This window comes from Triturus cristatus, chromosome 2_2, assembly GCF_964204655.1.
Source record: "Triturus cristatus chromosome 2_2, aTriCri1.1, whole genome shotgun sequence".
Classification (NCBI taxonomy): domain Eukaryota; kingdom Metazoa; phylum Chordata; class Amphibia; order Caudata; family Salamandridae; genus Triturus; species Triturus cristatus.
In genome coordinates this window covers 255765743-255787779 of record NC_140582.1, presented here as the reverse complement: position 1 = coordinate 255787779, position 22037 = coordinate 255765743, and the positions used below count along the sequence as shown (strand labels likewise).

General features: G+C 42.5%; 1 protein-coding gene across 1 annotated transcript in view; it reads right to left on the bottom strand.

Moving 5' to 3' along the window:
• Positions 1-22037, bottom strand: part of GRIN3A (glutamate ionotropic receptor NMDA type subunit 3A) — a 567581-nt gene that overhangs the window by 391980 nt on the left and 153564 nt on the right. Inside the window, exon 2 of the mRNA XM_085641297.1 lies at positions 6397-7001. Within this exon, the coding sequence (XP_085497423.1) occupies positions 6397-7001 (605 nt within the window). The remainder of the gene's footprint in view (positions 1-6396; positions 7002-22037) is intronic.

Genomic DNA, 22037 nt, shown 5'->3' with positions numbered 1-22037 from the left:
AGTAACTGGAGCCAGGAGAGGCACAAACCTCAATTGGAGTTTCAGTGCAGTCCTGGCACTGGGATAAGTTTCACAGTAATTGGTAATAATCTGACATAAACTGCAAATTAGTGGTCCAAACTTGGCATACTGAAACCTTGGGCCAGATGTACGACCTTTTTTGCGGTTGCAAATGGGATATCGGCCCGTTTGCGACCCCATGTACAAACCCTATTTTGTGACTCTGTAACCTATTACCAACTCGCAAAATAGGATTTGCGACTCACTATTGGGAAGGGACATGCCAAGGGCATCCCCTCCTAATAGCGAGTAATACTTCAATGTACGATTGTTTTCCGACCGCAATTGTGGTCGCAAAACACCTGCAGTTTACCACCCATTTCAAAAAGGTGGTGAGCCACTCACAAGCCGGAACTGGTCCCCTGGCACCCCTTCCCCATTGTGATTGGTAGCAATAATATTTTAAAGAGCAGGCAGTGGTCTCAGGGTCATTGCCTACTCTTTAAAAATGAAACAGAAATGTTTCATTTTTCTTTTTTAAATGCATCCCTTTTACCTTTGAGGAAAACAGGCTGCATTTAAAAAAAAAATGCTTTATTCAAAAAGCAGCCACAGACATGGTGGTCTCCTGATCCCAGCAGGCCACCATCCCTGGGAGTGCTAGCCATTCCCAATGAGTCACAAATTGCAACCTGCCCCAGGAATATTAATGAGGCAGGCAATTTGCGACCGCATTAGGAATCGCAAACAGTGTCTGAGACACAGTTGTAAATTCCAGTTTGCGAGTCGCAAAATGACGCAATTTACGAGTTGCAAATGGAAGGGTCGTATATCTGGCTCTTAGTTCCTTCACTGCAGTGTGAGCATAGTAACCAGAAAACCTGCAAAAGTACAACAGAGCCAGTGAATGCTCTTACCAAGTTGATCGACTTTATGCCAGAGCCGTTGTTTTCTTATTTTTTCTCTTGGCATTCTTTGGCCCGCTACTGAGCATTTTAGTGTGGTGCTGCCCTACAGTAGACAGTTTTGATTAAAAAAATATATTAATAATGCTATCTGCCCTTCTTATTGAGCAGTTAAGTAACTTGTTGACAATGGCTAGTTGTTTTATCTCCAACAGGCACTTTCGATCATTGCTTTTACACTGTTTGTCTTCTATTTAACCCCTTTGCAGCCCGATGGGTTAATTATACGTTTATCCAATTGAGGTTTCTTTGAGAAGGGCATATTTACAACAGAATGGCGGAGGGCTGTGTTACGCCACAATTGATAACGCCAAGCTTCGACATTCTGAAAACGCAGGGCTGCACCATATGTACAATAATACAGTGCACACCTGAGTTTCCACTAGCGCTGGCACTACACTTATCTGCTTAGCGCCAACACAGGCACTCTCGCACCACCTGCGTTGCAGAGAATGATTGTTCATGTGCAAGAAGGTGTCCCTTGCTGCACATAAACAATCACTAATGGCGATTTGTAACTTCTATGTGTGCTGCAGAATACAACACATACAGAAGTTGCAAGTCATCATTATTGAATGATTGTTTATGTGCAGGAAGGTGTCTTTTCCTGCACATGAACAATAACTAATGGCGATTTGCTCTTTCTTTGTTTGATGCAGATTGCACCACACATAGAAACAGCAAAAATTAGGAGAAATTAGTCATTTCTCTTAGTTGCGCCAGTTTTTCCCCGGTCTTATTTTTGGCACTGACCCATATTTATGCCAGCCTTGTAAATAGGGGCAGCGTAAAAAAGCAATGAATGTTACAGCAGAACGCCCACTGCAAACACTAATTGCCCGCCCCTTTTATGCTTAGTGCTGCGTGAGAGGGGCATTATTTACAAGGTGGCATTAAGCCACGTTAAGTGGCTTCACGCCACCTTGTAAATAAGGTGAAAGGGGTTATCGCTAGCAGAACATCAAAATAAGGGATGATCTGGTGGAGATAAGCCCTTGTTAAAATGCCCCATAGCGTGGGAGCTCAGCCCTAGCTAACATAAAAAGCTTGGCCCCTCTGTTAGTATGCCAGATAGATGCTCTTAAATGAGCTCCTAGAATTCCAGCAAAGTTAAAAACAAGTTAAATTAGGGAGTTACAGAAGGAATGCTCCTTTCAATCTAGATGTATCTATGATCGTCTGAGGGATGCTGCCACTTTCTAATGGAATTTTTGAGGAAAGAAAGAGGAAGACAGAAGAATAAGGTAAAGGTTGTTTGCATTCTTGGAAAAATCATTATAATCACATTTCGTAGAAACACATTCCATGTACAACAGGGGCATCATTAGAAAATCTGTGGAGCATAGCTGCACACAGTACCCATATGGAAAGTCTCATATTCACAAATAGTCTCAACATATGTTTAGTACGGTAGGTGGGCAGTGTTGGGGAATCACTCAACTGGAGCGCGTAGATACTGTATACTTGTTAACTTAGCTGCTCTCCAGGTGACAGGACCAGATGCCCGCTGAAGGCAATAATTGAGTGTCCACATTCAGAATTTATTTCAATACCATACTGCATATTCAATTACACTACTGTTAAATTTGAATGTGTCGGAGCAGTACTTACCACTGTGGGGCTTGCATTGCCACTCATTTGTGGGTATGCCCAACAGTATAAGGTCTAACTCCACAATGCGCTACTAGAACCACCTACCTGTTCTCATCTTTTCACTTAGATTTGGGTCCAGATTTGTTATGCCCTTGCCACTGCATCATGCAAGGTGGCACAAGGCAGCGCAAGAGCTTCAGTGAGATTTACGGTGCCACGCAAAGCCACCTTGTGGTAAATTTAGAGTAACACAAATCACTGCCTTGCATTACTCTGCGTTGGTAAGTCATTCCAGGGGTAGATTATGGGTGTTCCCACAAATCCACCCAAAGATTTTGGTGCATTCCCAGATTTACTTAGAATAGTTAACCTGGGAATACTTCAAATGGTACACCATCCCACCAGATAACGAGGTCTTAACTTCTCTTTATTTCTCCTAGCTATTTCCTCTTTCTAGTCTAATGCATTCTGTATCACATGTAGAAAGAGGAAAATGCCTCTGAGGATTGTTTGTTTTGTGCAGGAAAGTGTCCCTTCCTGCACAAAGAGAATCCTGCCTGTAACGCAGGCATCTTTGCACCTTGGCGCAAGGATGCCTGCATTGCCCTGCTCTTTCCATTTGTCACAGCGAAGCAAGTTGTTTGCTGCATTGAGCTGCGTCAAATTTGATTAAATCTGGGCCCTGTTTCACAGACTGACAAAAAAGAGACCAGGATGAGATGAAAGAGATTCCATGACCTGCAAATCTGCTAATGAAATACATCACTAGCATGACCTCACTACATAAGCAGAAACTCCACCCCCAAACAACTAGCTTTCTTCCTCTGTAGGATATATTCCCAACTATGTAAAACACATCCTCCTTGATTCTGAGTGCCTAGGATAACTATATGTCTGGTAATTTCTGTTACCTGGGATACCAAAAGTATGGGTATAGCGGGTAACCTCGCAACCCTGCAGTTTTTCCCCATGTACATTTCAGCAGCTCAACCCTTTTGATGCTTCCAAGCGGTAAAATACTGGACGTGCAGATTTTAGTGTGCTAAGCTCATTTGAAAATCTGAATCTACATTTTTATATGTTCAAAAACAAAATCCCAAAGTGGGATTTTGTTTTAGAGAATATAAAAACAAATGACACCTGTCCCAAGGGAGGTGTGTGGGGGGGTCATTTAAACGTTTTTACTGTCTCTTAAAACCACATTTTTCATGGCATTCTGAGTGAGTAAATACTGTCCCTTTGAAAGTCCACTCTAAATCGGGCAGGTGGCTGAATGGCCAATCCTTCCACAGCCCTTACTCCATCGGGTCATCGGAGAACCTGATAAAGTTCTGCACCTGATAAAGTTTAAGCATCTCGTTGTTGAATTTTATGGGGTGTGAAAAGTATCACACTGCACACTGGAGCTCTTGTAATCAAAAGCTCAATTTGAAAACAACCTTTAATTTAGGAAATCCTAATCTGAGTCAATGATCCCTTTGCCGCCTATGCTGAAAGCATTATGCAAATTTTAAAGAAACTTGACTCAGAAGGACAAAAGTTTTTCAAACAACACACATTGAAGGATGATACTTGAACTGCCTGTTCCCCTAAAAACCCAAGCTCTGGCTACCCAACCATCATTTCCTTTCCTGGTCAAGTCACATTATGATCGGATTCTTCATAGAAGATTATTTCAGGACAAATCAATAACACCAGCCTCCACAGGAAGCAGTGTCCAGAAAAAGGAAATAATCGAAAGCCACTTTGACTCATTGAAGAACACCCTTTACCTTATCACTAACATCCTATCTCACCTGGACCTTCAAATAATAGCAGCCCACTCCCAATGGGACACCTCTATAGGTTGTAAGTATGAAACACTGTAACACAAAGGACCTTCGAAGCACATAGGGGCTGATTTAGAATTTGAGGGAGAGGCAAAGAAGTACCCTATCCACCAAATAGCCCACCTTATTTACAGACAGGCGTACCTTAATAATGTCAGCAATGGGGAGACTACTCTGTCTCCGTTGCTTACCTAATTCTCTGATGCCCCGATGGAGCAAGGGCTGTGAAAGGATTGGCTATTCGACTTCCTGCCAGATTTAGAGTGGGAGGCCGAATGACCAGTATTTACTCTCTCTTAACGCCATGAAAAATGTGGTGGTATGGAACAGTAACAATGTTTAGATGACCCCCTCCTAACACACTTCCTATGGGGTGGGTGTCATCACAATTGTCTTTTTGGCAGCTAGGACTATCACTAATTCCCAATTCAAAATACATTATTAGTGTGACTATATTTCAGTTTATTCACTTTGCCGACCCTAAAAGGGTGGAAGGCCTAAGAGGATTCAAATGTATGTTATGAAGGTTGGGTTGAATCACGCTAAGGATGTGAGTTATATTATTGAGACTGGGATGTGCTAGCTACAGGTTACAAGCAGATCTGTGTAGTGATCGCTTTTAATCCCTGAGCTGGCCTGCAGGCAATGTAAACTGTGGCTTTCAGAGTAAAACACAATTTGCAGTAGGCACATTAACAACTTGAGAACATGTACCTTATTGATTTCAATTGCATCTCTGCAGCGGACAATTTTACTAAGATTTATACCAGTCATCCGCAGGTTATTTCTTTGGGTGAAAACCTGTACTACTTTTTCCTGCATTTAAAGCACGGCCTGTAGACATTTTAAAAAAATAAGAATGCAAATGCAAATGTTACACTTTCTCCTCAACCTCTTTACCCAATTTCAAGGGAAATTGTGCTAAAGAAAACAATTTTTTCAACTGTTCTCCTAAAGTTTTTTTTGAGGCGATGAGCTTTCAACAAACGAGGATGGTAATGCTTACCTTCCACATTAAAAAAATATTAGAGAAATTGATGTGCCCCATCAGAATCTCTGGAATTTTAGCTAATGTATGTGACAAGTGTGATTCAAAATGCAACTTTTGGCCTTGTTTTTTTTTTGGTTCAAACTGTTTATTTTGCACAAAAAAACCAGGAGGGGACTGCTCGTGAACACAGCGTATCGCCTACAACCCTATGTAGTGGGCCGGCCGCGTGGAGTAGATAGACAGTCGATTGGCAGCATTAATAGGCACAACTGAACATTATGGCAAGCAGATCACACAGCAAGTCGCCTACAACCCAATGTGGGCCGGCCGCGTCAGAGAGCAATTGCTAATACGTGTCACAAATATGAAAGGAGCAGATGGCAAGTCGAAAGAAGAAGGGAAAGATGAAGATGGCCTCGTTTTTTAAATAATATTTGGAAGCCACCAGGAGAAAGTATGGCATGCTTGGTTCAACTCTAGATGGGCATTTTTGCCTCACCACTTTTACAGTTCACAGACTGCCACTGCTTCAAGGAGCTGGATATAGACTCCATAACTTGCAATTTAATGCAGTGGTTAATTTGTAAAAAAAAAAACAAGTGCCAGAGATCTCGTCAGGAGGCAGCTTGCACCAGCCTATTTTTCCTGTTAGCACCACCTAAAACAGAACCAACTATTAACCATGAAAGTGGGGAAAGGATGTGGCATAATGGTCAGAGCGGCAGACTTCGGTGCTGGGGAACCAGGTTTGTGTCTCGGCGTCAGCTCAAAAGCATGTGATTCTTGGCAAATCAGTTAATCTCACCCTGCTCACCATAAATGAATGTGTCCTTAACTTGTGCTCATGAAAATCACCGGTGATTAAGTGCTGGTGCTGAGAACCAGAAACCACGGCTCAAATTAACCACTGCTTCAATGTATCTTTCGTTTACATTGTTTCATGCATTTTAAATAGGATATTGATTTTCTAATACAATCACAGTTTCCAATGGCAATAAATAATGCAATGGATTCCTACCTTGCTAAATACTGGCCCGAAGTGAGGCTCCGTTCATCCCTGTCCATACAATTCATTGTTCCTGGAATGAGGGCCAGCTCTGGCTGGATATGTGTAGCAGTTGCCACCGCCCGGGCAACCAACTCCATTGCATCCTGTACAAAGTGCTCAAAAAATGTCTCCGTGGTTTTCCCATGTGCGATGAGGCCTAAGGGCAAGCCTTCCGTCCTCAGCTCCTCAACGTTCTGTGAATCTCCCAGAATCCAATGAAACTCGGGCAGCATGACCCCAAACTCTGTGGCAGTCTCAAAGATCCGCCTTGTGTTCTCCATGTCGCAGCCGTACATGACAATGGTGGAGGAGGTGTCTTTGATGCTCTCCAGGTGAAACTGCAGGTAGTCCAGTAGCTCATTCTTAGTGGTCAGGTTGCCGGTGATATTTATCACCGCTCCCAGATGAAAATTGGAATGGTTCTGGGTGAGGCTGAGAAAGTCAGTGATGTTCCACTCTTCTTGGCACAGCATCAGGCTGAAATTGCACCAGTTGTTCATTTCCAGGATAGAAAATGTGACGTCAGCATGGGAGCTCAGTGAGCTTTCAATGGGAAGTTGTAGGTGGAGCGGGTTCTAATGAAAAAGACACAACAAAAGCCATTGGAAGGATTTTACAGGTACATTGTAATCACACATACCAGACAGTCATTAATTTTTAACTCGCCAACTCTTTGGCAAACTTCATGGGCAAGTCAATTTTCATTTGTCGATTTTCAAATTTCAAAACTGGCATTGTTCACATCACGATGTTGCCTGTGTGCGAAAGGAATTCCAATCAGGATCATGGGCTGCCATATCAACCAAATCAAATTTTCGTACGCAGTACCTGATAATGGCCAACCACTCACCTTTAAATTAAATTGTCCTTTGTCCTATAATGGTTGCAGTCCCATGCCTTATTTGGGAATATGCCAATCAAATGAATGTCCTGAATATAAGTGCCAAATATACTATAAGATTCGCTGGAATTAATTCCAAACCGTAAGTTCCACTTGGTAGGCAAGTCATTTTATTTCTAAAAGTGTAAGTGGTAAACGTTGGTTAGAATTGCACCTTGGTGGACATTGTTTAAAAAAGGTAGCTGGAAATCTTCCTAACCAGAGAGATGTTACGTTACGTTGTTATGTTATGCTATTTTATTACTGTATGACATGTTATGTTATACCAGGTTATCCTATTTATAAAGCATTTGTAAGCCACTTTTAACCACAAACATAGCCTCTTGGCACTTGTTTTTCATCTGTAACATTTCAATTGCATCTCTTATTCTAGGGTCCTCAATTGCTGAGTTGACCCCCTTTGTGTGTCCTCAGAACAAACCATGAAAAAGAAACAGACAACTCATGTCCTTCCGAGTTCCCTAGTCAGAGATGATGGAATGATGTCTATCACAATCAGTGGCGGTCCTTGCAGGTAAGCATGGGGCGGTGGGGGGAAGTAGACAGGCGACGATATAGCATTTATTTATTTAATTTTTCCTATTCCGTCTCAGTCGACTTCCCCCCTCCCTCCCGCCTGCCTGCACCCCCACCCCGCCTCACTGCGCTTACCTGCACAGACCGCCACTGATTACAATGGTGCTTTTTTTTTAACTCTGAAACAATCCCTTGACAAAAAAAAGCTTCTCACTGAATTACTTCTCTAACATGATTACTTAAATAAATGACCAGAAACACTAGAAGGTCAGATACCAGTTACTGTTCCCCTGTTTCCTCTCATCACTACACCTTTCCCTTCGAGGGTCATCACGGTTGAGGCAGTCACGCTTTCTTCCCTGGGCTTCACGCTTTTTTGAGCCCTGCACTGTTTTGACAATATATATATTTCTATATAAAAGATAGCAAACATGGCCTGTTCATTCATGATGAGTCAGTACAGTGCGTAGATCACTGGGTGTTTGCCAACTGCTGGATCTGCCTGGTAAAGTTAAACTCATTCCCCCAGGGAATATTATTCCTTCTTCATAAATGAGGAGATCCTTGAATGAGAACCATAGTTGGCCCCACCTCTTGTTTTTCACTCGAGTCCCAGTGGCACCACATTCATCTCCAACCTCCCTCTAATGAGAACTTTTGTTTATCTTGCATCTAAGTGAGAGGAGGATTTGAAAATATAGGGCCATAACCACATACAGTGAGCAGTGGGGGCTCTAAATCAAGAGACTGTCTCTTCAGACTTTGGGGCTGACGGAAGCCTTAAATAGTTGAAGAGATGGGGCATCACTATTATACCACATTAAACGGTGGTAAATTGGTCCTTGTCACAGGAACGTTTAAGGCATGTACTGCTGTTGGCTGGAAACGTAGCATCATTTGCTGTATTATCTAAAATAAACTACATAAGTGAATACTATAACATGTACAAAGTACAGTATTACACAGTTAAAACATAACTGGGCAAGACAAAACATAATGCAACACAACAACCTCAACACAACACAGATCACTGACATAATATTCATCACAACAATATCGATATACAGAAACATTGTGTCAAAAATATTGATAACAAAAATATTGTTTTCCTATATTTATAATGGTAAGTACAAAAATATCAAAAAAGAAATATTGTTTCACACTAATATTCTTAAAATACGTACCAAAGCATCATATATATATATATTCACTTAAAAAACCATAGGTTTCACACATGTTATAGTTAGGTGGATATTTCACTCGTAAAAAAACAATGAAATTCCCCCGTTATAGTTAGTTGAGATAACTATAACTCGAGCGCCCGCAATCCTCTGCTCATGACGTCACATATTACATCACTCATGACATGGTCAGTGGCATCACTCATGACATCACTGATGACATCATCCTTGTGATAGAGTGGCGGTCGCGCGAGTTATAGTTATCTCAACTAACTATAACGGGGGAATTTCATTGGTTTTTTACGAGTGAAATATCCACCTAACTATAACATGTGTGAAACCTATGGTTTTTTAAGTGAATTTTCAAGGATTTTTCAACGCTAATTCCTAACTAACACGTGTGGAACCCATTGTTTTTTTTCACTGAATTTGTACGGTTCTTTAAATGTTAAGTTATGTATGTATTATAATTTTTTTTAGATATATTTGTTTCAATAAACTACGTATTAAATTTTTTTTTTTTAATGGTTTTTCACCGTGCGCGCGCCGTGCGCGCACCTCCGCGATTTTTGTAAAAAAAAATTAAATGTTTTTTTCTGCCCTCTCTCTACCCTGCCCCCTTTTCACGTTCGCCACCTTCCTTTTCCACTCTCGCACTGAAAACAAACAAAATGGCGGCCGACACTTCCTGATTTCGACCGATTCGAATATTGACTGACATGTAACAACCAATCAAAATTACGCTCGCGCACGTTAGGGTGCGCGCACGGTGCGCGGCTATAGATATGTATGTGCTTTTAACTGCAATTTTCTCAGGAACTACTGAACAGATTGACTCCATATATGCAAAAGGCACATCCCTGACCTGAGGACTACCTCTCTGCCAAATTTCAAGTAATTCTGTTCAGCCGTTCGGGCTGTACCTTCGACTAAAGGTCCTATGGGAAAATGCATGGGGAAAATGCGTTTTGGGACCCCCCTTTTTTCTCGGCTCCCGCTTGACGAATCCCCCCGAGACTTTCAGGGTAGGAGCTGAGCGGAGCGCCCCATTAGTTTTGAAAATTTCTCGAAGATTCATCAACCGGCGCCAAAGTTATTCAAACTAGAATTTTGAGATTTCCTATGGAAACACGGTCCTAACTATAACTATCTACTGCCGACCGCCAGTAGATAATATATATATATATATATATATATATATATATATATATATATATATATATATATATATATATATATATATATATTTATTTAGTTATAGTTAGGACCTATTGGCCATAGAAAAATTGTAACATTCTATTCCCAATAACTTTGGCACCGGTTGACAAATCTTCGCAAAATTTTCCAAACTAATGGCCCATTCCGGTCAGCTCCTATCCTGAAAGTTTGGGGGTGATTCATCAAGCGGAGGCCAAGAAAAAAGGAGGGTCCCAAAACACATTTTCCACATGTTATTTCCCATAGGAAATTTTAGACACTGCTACAGCCTGAACTGCTGAATCGAATTACACCAAATTTTGCAAAAAGGTAGCCCTTGGTTCAGAAAGCGCCCTTTTTTCAAATGGTGTAAATCTGTTCAGTAGTTTCTGAGAAATTAAGAAATAAAGACAGTGATATCTAGAGGCACGGTGGATCCGCACACCCTGCGCGCACACTGCGCGCACCCTGTGCGCACCCTCCCGATCACGAGCTTCATGTTAATTGGCTGTCAACACTCCAAACCAGGAACAGTTGGCAGCCATTTTGTGCCTCGGTAGAACAGAGGCAGAAGAAAACCGAAAAACAAATGTGGCAAACAGGAAAAGGGGGCAGGGTAGAAACACCCTGACCCCCTAGGCCTGCTCAGGGCCCCCAAAATATATATCTATATTTTTTAAATCGCGGGATGCGCGGAGTATCCGTGAAAATAAAAAAACAAAGCGCGGGCTCTGCGCCACGGAGCTGCGCTGCAGAGTGTTGTAAAAAGGGGCGTGGCCTCTGAACACCTCTCTGCAACGCAGCTCCCTGGTGCATACTGGAGGTACCTGGTGGGCTAGTTGTACCTCAGGGACCCTCAGGATTGAAGAGGAATTAATTCCCCAACTTAAAACGAGCCACAGGGCGTGTTTGCACACATGTTACCTCAGGCCCCGCCCCCTTTCTTCACCACTGTGCAAACGCGCCCCCTGGCGAGTTGTAAGTTGGGGAATTAATTCCCCTTCAATACTGAGGGTCCCAAAGAGCCAACTAGCCCACCAGGTACCTCCAGTATGTGCCAGGGAGCTGCGTTGCAGAGAGGTGTTCAGAGGCCACGCCCCTTTTTACACCTCTCTGCAACACAGCTCTGAGGCACTTACTGGAGGTAAGCAGGTGAGCAGGCCTAGTGGTTCAGGGTGTTTCTACCCTGCCCACTTTTCTTGTTTTTCACCTTTTTTTTTACTCTTTTCTTGTGACTCGGTTACCGAGTCACAAGATGCCTGCCAACACATTCTGGATTAGAGTGGTGGCAGCCAATCAGAGTGAATCTCATGCACGGGAGGGTGCTCGGATATCGATATTTTTCTTTTTTTAATTTCTCAGGAACTACTGAATGGATTTACACCATTTAAAAAAAAGGTCTCTTTCTGAACCAAGTGCTACCTTTTTGCCAAATGTGGTGTAATTCTGTTCAGCAGTTCGGGATGTAGCCTGTTCCAATTTCTCCTATGGAAATTAACATGGGGAAAACATGTTTTGGGACCCCCTTTTTTCTCAGCCCCCGCTTGACGAATCACCCCGAAACTTTCAAGATGCGAGCTGACCTGAGCGGGCCATTAGTTTTGAAAATTTCACGAAGATCCGTCAAACGGCACCAAAGATATTGGCAAAAGAAAAAACGCTTTTCCTATGAAAACTATGTCCTAACTATAACTACCTACTGGCGACCGCCAGTAGGTGATATATATATATAAATATAATATATTATAATTTATATATATTATAAATTTGTATACATAGATATATTGAAAATGCATACAAAGACACACTCGCCGACTTACTCACTTATAAGTTTTTTACTTTGTAAATTACATATGAACCAATAGAACTAAAGAATACTAAATTATAAATTATATCAGAGATATCTATAATGACTCGTCGGTCAGATGGAAAAATGAAGAAAATGCTACTAGTTCAGGCATGTGACACAGTCAGTCTTGATTAGAATAAGATAAACGGCCACAATACACACTGCCGAAGTGAGTGCAGAAAATCTCATTTTTCCAGACCTGCTATATGTTATTCAACTAAACCTACTCTATTAATTTTTGTTACTCATAGTTTTTGGTCTTCCTAGGCTGCTAAAGTAACTCATTATATTAAAGCACCCGATTCTGAAATATCAGTGTGACTGGCACATCACAGGCTTGAATTCCAGCAGTAACAAGCATTTATATATTGAGTAATACTAGAAAGTGCTGCGAACAGTGCTACAAAGCCAGAATACCAAGGTGGCAATCCCTGAAATTAAAAAGTAATTTTAGTTGAAATTACATTTGGAGAGCAGATTTATGCTGCATAATAAAGCAGATCGTCAAACTGTATTGAGGCTGGAAGTCCAGTAAATCAATTTCTGTAATTGTGGGCTGATTCTCTTGAGTGTAAGTGAATTACACTCTTCTGCTTACAGGGTGTTGTCATGGCCCCTAGATGAAATATCAACTGATTAAAACGGATTAAACTTCCCTGTTGTCTACTACTGCTGACTGTGTAAAACATAAAATGCCATACAAATGCTTGCTAATTGAGATCTATGCCCAGGGCTTAACAAATGTGCCCTTGAAGATCATTCAGAAAAACTCTGGAAAAACTACATTTCAAAAAGAGATAAAACATAAACTGTGCACCAGACCATTAATCGCAGAGTACACACAAATAAGTAAAACAATGAGTGCATGTTAGACACAATTAAATCTCTACTTTATTTTACAATTGCTGCCTGGTATGTTGAAATATTTTTCTTACCAGGTCAGAATATGCCTGCATAACACAGAAGAAAGAAAAAGAAAACGTGTCCCACAATTGTTGACTCAGCTCACCGCTGTAGGAATGAATACAACAGAACAGTATTCATAATAAATGTGATTAAAATTGACCAATGGCTGAAGAATGCAATGAATGACACTGAGTCCAGCCAATGCCTGAGAAGGCTGAGTTTTAATGCCATTCTTTGAATAGGTTGCATGAGGTATGTGAGGTGAGACAGCTGTAGCTGCCTGTGCCAGACCTCGGAAAGAGACACTTAGCTCAGGAAAAGGGTTAGTTGAGTGTTCTTTAGAGCCCACAGCCCTTTTCTAGGCAGACGCTAGCCTTAGTGGGCACAACAAAATGTTAAAGAGTGTGAGAGCATGAAGAAAAAAGGCTTCATAATTCCCAGTCTCATGACACAAGAGCACATACGACCAGACAGGGAAACCGCCTTACATCTATCAACTAATAGGGTTCTGGATATAAACATTTCACATGCCCAAAGTTAATGTGTCCGACACGTTCCATTTTACCAGGAAATTCAATGGAAGTGAATGGAATGGTGTTTGTAAATAAGCATACTATAGATCTGAGCCAAGTTCAGCAGACCTCATCGCCACCAAAGGACAAGTGTATGACTAAATAAAGAGCAGGACGAATAGGATTCAGCATGGAAAGAAGGAATTTCTATTATATTTGTGTGGACTTCTACTATTGCCCTCCCAAGAAATCAGTAGCCATTCAGAGGACTCACTCTTCCATTAGGTTTACTGGGTGTGTATTGGCCTCCTAAGGCAGGGAGTCAATAGTAGAAGGCTACACAAATATCAGAGAAATTCCATCTTCCCATGCTGAACTATAAGCTTCCTGATTTTTTGATACTCATTTAGTTATTGTTTGGTGGGGATGAGGTCTACTGAACTTGGCTTGGACCCCTATTATGCTGCTTGCTTTAGGAATGCCTGGGCTGTCAGCCAGGGGATTTCACACTACCCTGATGCCTGATTGTACTTTTATGCATTTTAATTAATGCAAAATTAAGTTTTGTGACTGACTGAATGTGACAGCTATTTGACATCACAAAGTTAACATAGTTTTACTGACAATACTTTGCTACCACCAACACTAATGAGGCTAAACCAAGATAACTGGTGGAACCTAGACACCACATGTTTTAGTGTGAATGAACTCTGCAGTTAGCGTGTCCCTGGTGGCATTAGGTAAGACATTTAACACACAAATGCAGGGATACCCTTATTTCTTTACTATAACCACATCGCTCAAAGAGAAGCCAACATGACTGGAACTATTATTAAGGAAACATTTAAGGTTTCAAAATTCAAACACTATTTACAGAGGGATAATAAAAATGACACAAAACCACACACAACTGATTCATCACACAAGCCAGAAACAGTTTATGGTCTCAGTGAAAGCAGTATTTCAACGATATGGGGTCATAAAACTCACTATGCATGGTACTGTGAAGAATCATAGTGTTGCTCCTGGCAACATATAAAAATGCCTGCTAACATCCTTTGAATGCATTAAAATTTAGTGGCTAAATGCAAAACATTATATTACGATCACGTAGCTTTTCCTAGGCAAATCGGGAATATTTTGAATCTAAATCAGAGATATCTTGAAAGATCCTGGGTGATTAAAAATCGTGAAGGTGGAAAGAAACACAAAAAGGATTACTGTTCTTAAACAAAACAATTTAGTCTTCTGCTTTGTACTTTGTCGCTGTGGAGTCTCGGTGTCTAACAACTTTGTTATGCAGTTGTCCATCTGTACATTTATATTTCTTCTGAAAAGTATGATATGTTTCTGTTGTTCAATAAGGTGTTCCTTCCACACATGACAGCTTGATAAAGAAAAGAGAAGTAAGCATGAATTATATTCATAAACTAATCCTTTCACTTAGCACTGAGTTTTAGATTGCTAACTTTATTTATTACATATCACATTATTAACATTGGCATAACTATGTCTAACACTGGATCAATAAGACAACTATAAATGGTCCCAGAGAACCAGATAACACAGAATACAATTTCACTGAAATTGTACATCATGAAAGATACATCTGCAGATTATCCTGACCCATAGTCTACTTCAATAACGTTTTAATATATATTTGAGCTACTGTACTACTCATGACTTGCTCTTTACTCGGATCTATTGCAGATACATTAGATGGACCTGAAAGAAATTGCCCTGTAGAAATAAAAGAAGGATAATGCTATAGAGTCAGAATATTTGAAAGATGTTCCAACAAGTAGATCTACAGTTAGGGGGTTGACAATGGCTACAGTAGTGCACTACTTTGTGTCAAATATATGTATATATGTACTTTGCTTGATAAGCGCACTGTTAGAAATGGGGGTCTCTAGTTGGCAGAGGTAGGTACCTTTGTCCAAATAGGGACCCTTGCTTCTAGTCAGGGTAAGGTGGAAACGCACTCTAGATAACCCCTGCTCACCCCCTTGGTAGCTTGGCACGAGCAGACAGGCTTATCCCAAAGGTAATGTGTAAAGTATTTGTACCAACACTCACAGTGAAAACACCACAAAAGGACACCACACCAGTTTAGAAAAATAAAATATCTTTATCTAAACTAAACAAGACCAAAACAACAAAAATCCAACATACATATATCCAGAAAAATGACTTTCAAAAGGATATTGCAAAAATAAGCTTGTAGAAATCAAATAGCACCAACTGGGGCTATTACAATGTTGTGATAGCAAGAAATCTAAAGTTCGGCGCCGACCACGAGGATTGCGGCGTCGGGTGTGGAGTCACACAGACCTCCAAACAAACAGTACCTTGGAAACAAAGTCGGTGATGATGCACAACGTCGAAAATGGCCGATGTTGGCTCCGTTGATGATGCGACGTTGGCAAGTTCGTAGAGTCGCCCTCGGTAGGTATCGGCACCGCGATAACGGATGTAGGTGCTGGCGATGACGGAGTCGATGTGAACGCTGGCGTCGGGCACTGCCGATCACTGTTGGCGTCAGAGGGCATTAGAGCTGCGGAGCAGGCCAGGCAATGCGTCGTTCACTTCGCGAGCGGCTCCCCGTCCTCGGTGCAGGTCTCGGCGTCACAGCAGCGTTGCTGACAGCATTGGAAACAGGTCTTCTTGCTTCTCTTAGGTTTCTTCCAGCTCCCAACAGCAGAAACAACCTCCAGAGGCCCAAAACTGGCCCAGGCACCTCAATGCAGGTCAGAACTCACAACAGCAGAGTGCAGGGGAGCAGGGGATGAAGTCTTTGTGTCCTTGAGACTTCTGAACAGGAGGCCAGCTCACTTCAGGCCCTTGGAGATCTCCTTCAAGCAGGGAACACAGCACACAACAAAGTCCTTCTCCTTTCATTGGCAGAAACAGCAACTGCAGGCCAACCCCAGACACACGGTAAGGGCAGTACTTCTCCTCAGTCTCTCCAGCTCTTCTCCTTGGCAAAGGTTTCTCTTGAATTCCAAGGATGATATAAAGTCTGGGTTTTTAGATCTGATACTTATATCCCAAAATGTCTTTGTTCTCTTTGTGCAAGAGGCTCTGAGCCCAGTTCAAGCCAGTTATGGGGGGCAATCTGCAAGTGCACAACAACATCCATTGTCAGTGTGAGCCTTGGCTCCAGACACACCACAGGGGGGCAAAGCCAGCATTGTTGAAGGCAGGCACAGCCCTATTCAGGTACAGGTGCTACTCCTCTTACCACTCCAAATGCAGATCAGGCCTATTCAGCTTAGTGCTGACCCATCCAGACTCTTGGAGCCACTGCACCTCCCCAGCCCCTGTCACTCCAAAGCCAGACAGTCAATCCACAAACATACAGAGGCACACAGGATGGTTGAAGAAGAACATAGTCACTTTCTAAAAGTGGTATTTTCAAACACACAATTTAAAAACCATCTTTACTAAAAGATGTGTTATTAAATCCTGAGTTCAGGGATACCAAACTCCATTTTACTATCGTATCCCTATGGGAAGATAAGCTTGTAAAATGTTACAAAGCATTCCCCATTCCGTCCTTTCAAAAGGGAAAAACGAAATTGGCAGTATTTCACTATCAGGACATGTTACACACACCAGTACATGTCCTACCTTTCTCTTACACTGCACCCTGCCCAGGGGGTGCCTTGGGCCTACTATAGGGGCATCTAATGTGTAAGAGAAGGGAAGGGTAGGGTCTGGCAAGTGGGTGCACTTGCCAAGTCGACATAGCAGTTAACAGACTGCGCACAGGCACCACGGTGGCAGGCCTGAGACATCTTTTCAGGGCTACTCATGTGGGTTGCACAATCAGTGCTGTAGGCCCACTAGTAGCATTTGATTTACCAGCCCTGGCACACTCAGTGCACTTTACTAGGGACCTACTGGTAAAACAAATATTCCAATCAAGGATAACCAATCACAATAACAATTTACCCAGAAAGCATATGGACTTTAGCACTATTAGGCAGTGGTAAAGTGCCCAGAGTCCTACAGTCAACAAACACAGGTCAGGAAAAAGTAGGAGGAAGAAACTAAAAAGTTGGGGGATAACCCTGCAAAAACGGCCATTTCCAACATGCACACAGCAAGTTCTTCTATGAGGAGGGGCACAAGATGGAATACATTTTAACTGTAGATGATTATACAGAGACTGGCTTTAACATGGCATCCATGCACTTCAGATTCAGACGTTAACATTGAAACCATGTGAGTGTCTCAATGTAGTTTTCTTTTATTACAGGGAAAGAATGGTTCCTGTGGAATAGTATACAACTATATGTAATTATATTTGTGCGCAATCGCGATTTAAAGGATTATATTGATGTCATAGAAAGAGGGACCAGACACACTAAGGATTTAGTTTATACACATATGTTTGTAATATTTACACAATATAGATCAACAATTTTAAGCAAAAAAAGAAGTAAAACACAGTTGTGAATGGGTGTCCCAAGTGAAGCATGAACCTAGCAGTTTAGTGACAAAACGTGACAGTATTTACAAGGTTTCATATAGTTTTTCACTGAAAATGACCATATTTATAATTTCCTCAAATATATATAGCAACTTTACACAATAATAAGTGCTGTGACAGTGGTTCGCTTTCAAAAAAGTGTCGACGGCATTTCCTCTCTAGGATGTGGGGTCTCATCAGGACCTATGGTACTGGGGACATCTGGACTGTTAACCGCACAGTATACGTGATGAAGAAGAAGTGCCAACTATGAAAAATTAAAGAAGAATTTACTTACAGGGAAACCCAGCCGGGTTCCCTGTGTGAACAGTAAACTGACGGTCTCGATGAGGGAGCGAAATGTAGGTCAAGGTCTGGTGTGGATTTCGAATAGGAAGCCACTCGATCGTGCCTAATGGGGGGAGCGGGCTAGCATTTTGCAGGATGTCCGCTTAATTGTCTCAGAAATTATCTAAGTTGATGATAAAAACGCAATCCACGATAGATGCGTGTTGACGGCAAGGCTGCAAGGTCCATGTGCCGTGGTACAATGATGGTCATTGTACCACGGTACACGTTTTGGGGCTGTATGTTGTCAACGTTTTGACCCCTGAGGTTGAGGGTGATTTCTGTCCTCACGTTGGGGTCTTCATCAGGACAAAACTGAGAAGAGCACTTGTTTGAATGGCACGGACACTGTGCAATCAAGGTTATTGAGAGCTTATACGTGGCTCTGTCATTGAAGGGTAGCTAGCGAGGTAGTAGAATCTCTCGCGCAGGGGAATCAATCCTCATAGGATCTAAATGACAACCGTTCGGCTCAGTAGTGACAACATACAACCCCAATACAAGCTCAAAAGACTGACTTTTATAAATAATATGTACATTTGAGCTGTGTGTATATCCAGGAACAATTGACGTATGTTAGGCTGGAAAGGTTGTACCTCGTTCATTAATGATGTATATATGTCACTATACCTTTATCTTGTCCCTCACTCACTGACTCACCACTACTTACCCTACTTTTTCTTTTTTCCCTCACACCAAGAGCACTGTAAATATTGATTGCACTGCAATTTATTGAAGCAACTGTGTTGCCACTAACAAATACTTTGACTTTATATTGCATTTGAAGCATTTCCATCTTTTGAAATTGTATATTAAATGTGATTCAATCATCATAAAAAAGTAATTAGTGGTGAATGTTCGCTCGGAATCCAGCAAAGCAACGGCTCTGTGAGCCACACTGACAATGCAAGTGACACTGCATGACCGACAGCATGGCTGCAGTTAAAATACATGACATGGTGCACAACACAACACTGAGCTGGCCCAGTTTGGATCACATCCTCAAAGGAGCAGGTCACACTCTGACACATCCACATGCACAAAAAAAAACCTGAAGTCAACTACACATCTGCAGACAAATAATGCACAACAGTACAAAAACTGTCCAAGAGCACAGATGACCCAAGCTGCCAACATCTCAGCACCGTAAAAGCACACAAGTCTAAGGCACACCGCCTCAAAGGGATAAGGGTCCGCTGAATCAGAGCTGCAGGGGCGACTATCCCACAATGCAGCACACACACATAGCAATCACAGCACATCAACATGCTGACAATGTGGTACAGAGTGAATCACTTGCAATACAGGACAGAGGACACAACTGGTGCTACTTGTGCGTAGAAACTGGCCAATCACATGTGGCGTTGCAGGAAACTGTGATATGATAATGTAAGAGTACAACCTCACATCCGTCATGTAGTCGAAATGTCCACTGTCTCCCATCAAATAGCCAGCTCCTCCAAAACAGTCACAATGTACATTGTCATGCTGTCTTTCCGGAAACATGTACAATGCGTCAACATACATAGAACACATTGTCAACCTGCATCTTCCCTTTACATTGCAGAGGAACAATCAACACTTCCTGCAGAGCAGACCAGACATCTCTCCGGTGATGATGAAGAGGACCCCCTGGCCATCTGCTCCGGCACCGTCCAACCGCCTGTAGACATCCTCTGCACCCCACCTCCAGGAGCAGGGCAGCCCAGCTGCATCGAGGTGACCTCACCCCCTGCACAGACCACCCAGCAGGAAGCACCCACCACCATGGCTGGCTCACACCACCTCACGGAAAGACACATGGCATTCCAACGCCGTGTGTCAGACTGCCGGAAGGAGCTGGCTGAACAGGTGCGGGTGGGTTTCGACCTCATGGCAGCCAAACTAGATGCCATACGTGGGTGTATAAGTCCCATCAGGGACCACTTACAGTACCTAACGGACACCCACTGTCTGTTCCATGCTGTACAACAATTCTTGGCTGACCTCGCTGGAGTCATTACTCGGATACAAGAACTGTCTAGTCAGACAGGCTCCAGTGATGACAGCACAGAGTTGGCACAGCTGGGGGGACAATGGGAACATGGAGTGGATGCAGGCTGGAAGGATGGCTGCCATGGCTGAACCCCAGAGAAATGTAGCTGGGATCTTCCATGCGCTGCAGATCCTCATCTTGCCATTGCTGCCACAGAGCCTGTCCCAGATGACTGCTGCAGGAACTTCGACACACACATCTCTGCTACCTGATGTGTCATTGGCACACAGTGATGCAGACCTACCACCTTTGCCCCCTGATGTGTCAGTGGCACACAGTGATGCAGCCATAACACCACCACACACACCTGACACACCGGACACAGAAGACATATCAGAGGAGTAAGATGTGGATGGCAATGACTGTGTGGGAAAGGAGGTAGTAGCATCCATCCCTGCCATATGGGCTATCCCTGCCTGGTTCAGCCCTCTGAATCATGCCCTGGGACCACACCTTCCACTGTCCCCCCGTAACAATCTGCGACATTCACCTGGTCCACGACATGGACTGCCAAATCTGCTCTGGTCACCAATGACACAGCAATCAGGCTGTGGACTGAACTCTTTCTCTTCCGATTAACTTTTCATTCCCCCAAGGACTCTGGTTGGCCCTCCTCTGGCCAACCATGTAATGTGGTGTTGGCATGGCCATGTACTGCTCCATCTCCGACACTCCACAGAATGTGAATAAAAGATTCCAAATCACACAGATGTGTCATGTCTATGTTCAATCAAGTATAAAAGTATGGATGAATGTAGGGACATTGATCGCACAAAAAGGTACACCCTGGGAAATGACATCAATGCACATGTTTGACCCTGACCCACATGGCTGGGGGGCCACGATATCTTGAATAATTTTGTCGGCCTCTTTGTTAAAATGATGCAACAAGTACTTTAACCCAGGCTTCCTCTGTTATATAAGAGTTGATTTCATAAGCCGTTGGGTAGTCTATATTATTCACTGTATGCCAAAATCTGGCACTGTTGTTAGATTTTGCATCATATAATAATTTGGCCCATGTCTTCTCTGTGGATTCCTCTTTCTCTTGCCAAATGATTTTGTTCTTGCTGCACTTTAGCTTCCTCAATTCTGACTGTGTACTGATGTTGGGGCCCTTTTGACGCAGTCTGCGACTTGCTCTGTTAATGTCCCTTTTTATTTGCCTTAATTTGCAAGTTTGGGTTGTTGAAAGATGCATTCTTTGATTGTTTATGCGCCCGAGGGATAATTCTTGTCGGACCTTAATTCCGCTTGTTGCTTGTGCTGGTTAACTAGGCTGATGTTTTTCAAGAAACTCTCACAGGCATTAATGCCATTGCCGTTCTGCAATTTGTTTTCTTCCCAGCAAGTTTTTGCCTCCGCCAAAAGTTTTTCAGGATCAATCGTTTTGGATTTAATTCTCTTGCAATTCGATGTTACTGTTGAGTTTTGAGCATCAATTGGGAAGGTAAATGCTGTTGCCTGAGCCATAAGTACAAGCTCTTGTGGCAGATGGTCACTGCAATCTAACATTCCAATCTTAAAATCACTAACTGATTTAAAGAGTGATAGGGATAGGAAAGTATAGTCTATCACTGTGCTTGCCACTGAGTTATGGTAAGTTGCTGCTTGGGGGCGGTCGCCAGGAAATCTACCGTTTAATGCTATCAAACCCAGACTTGTTAAGTTCATCAGTAATTCTTTGGA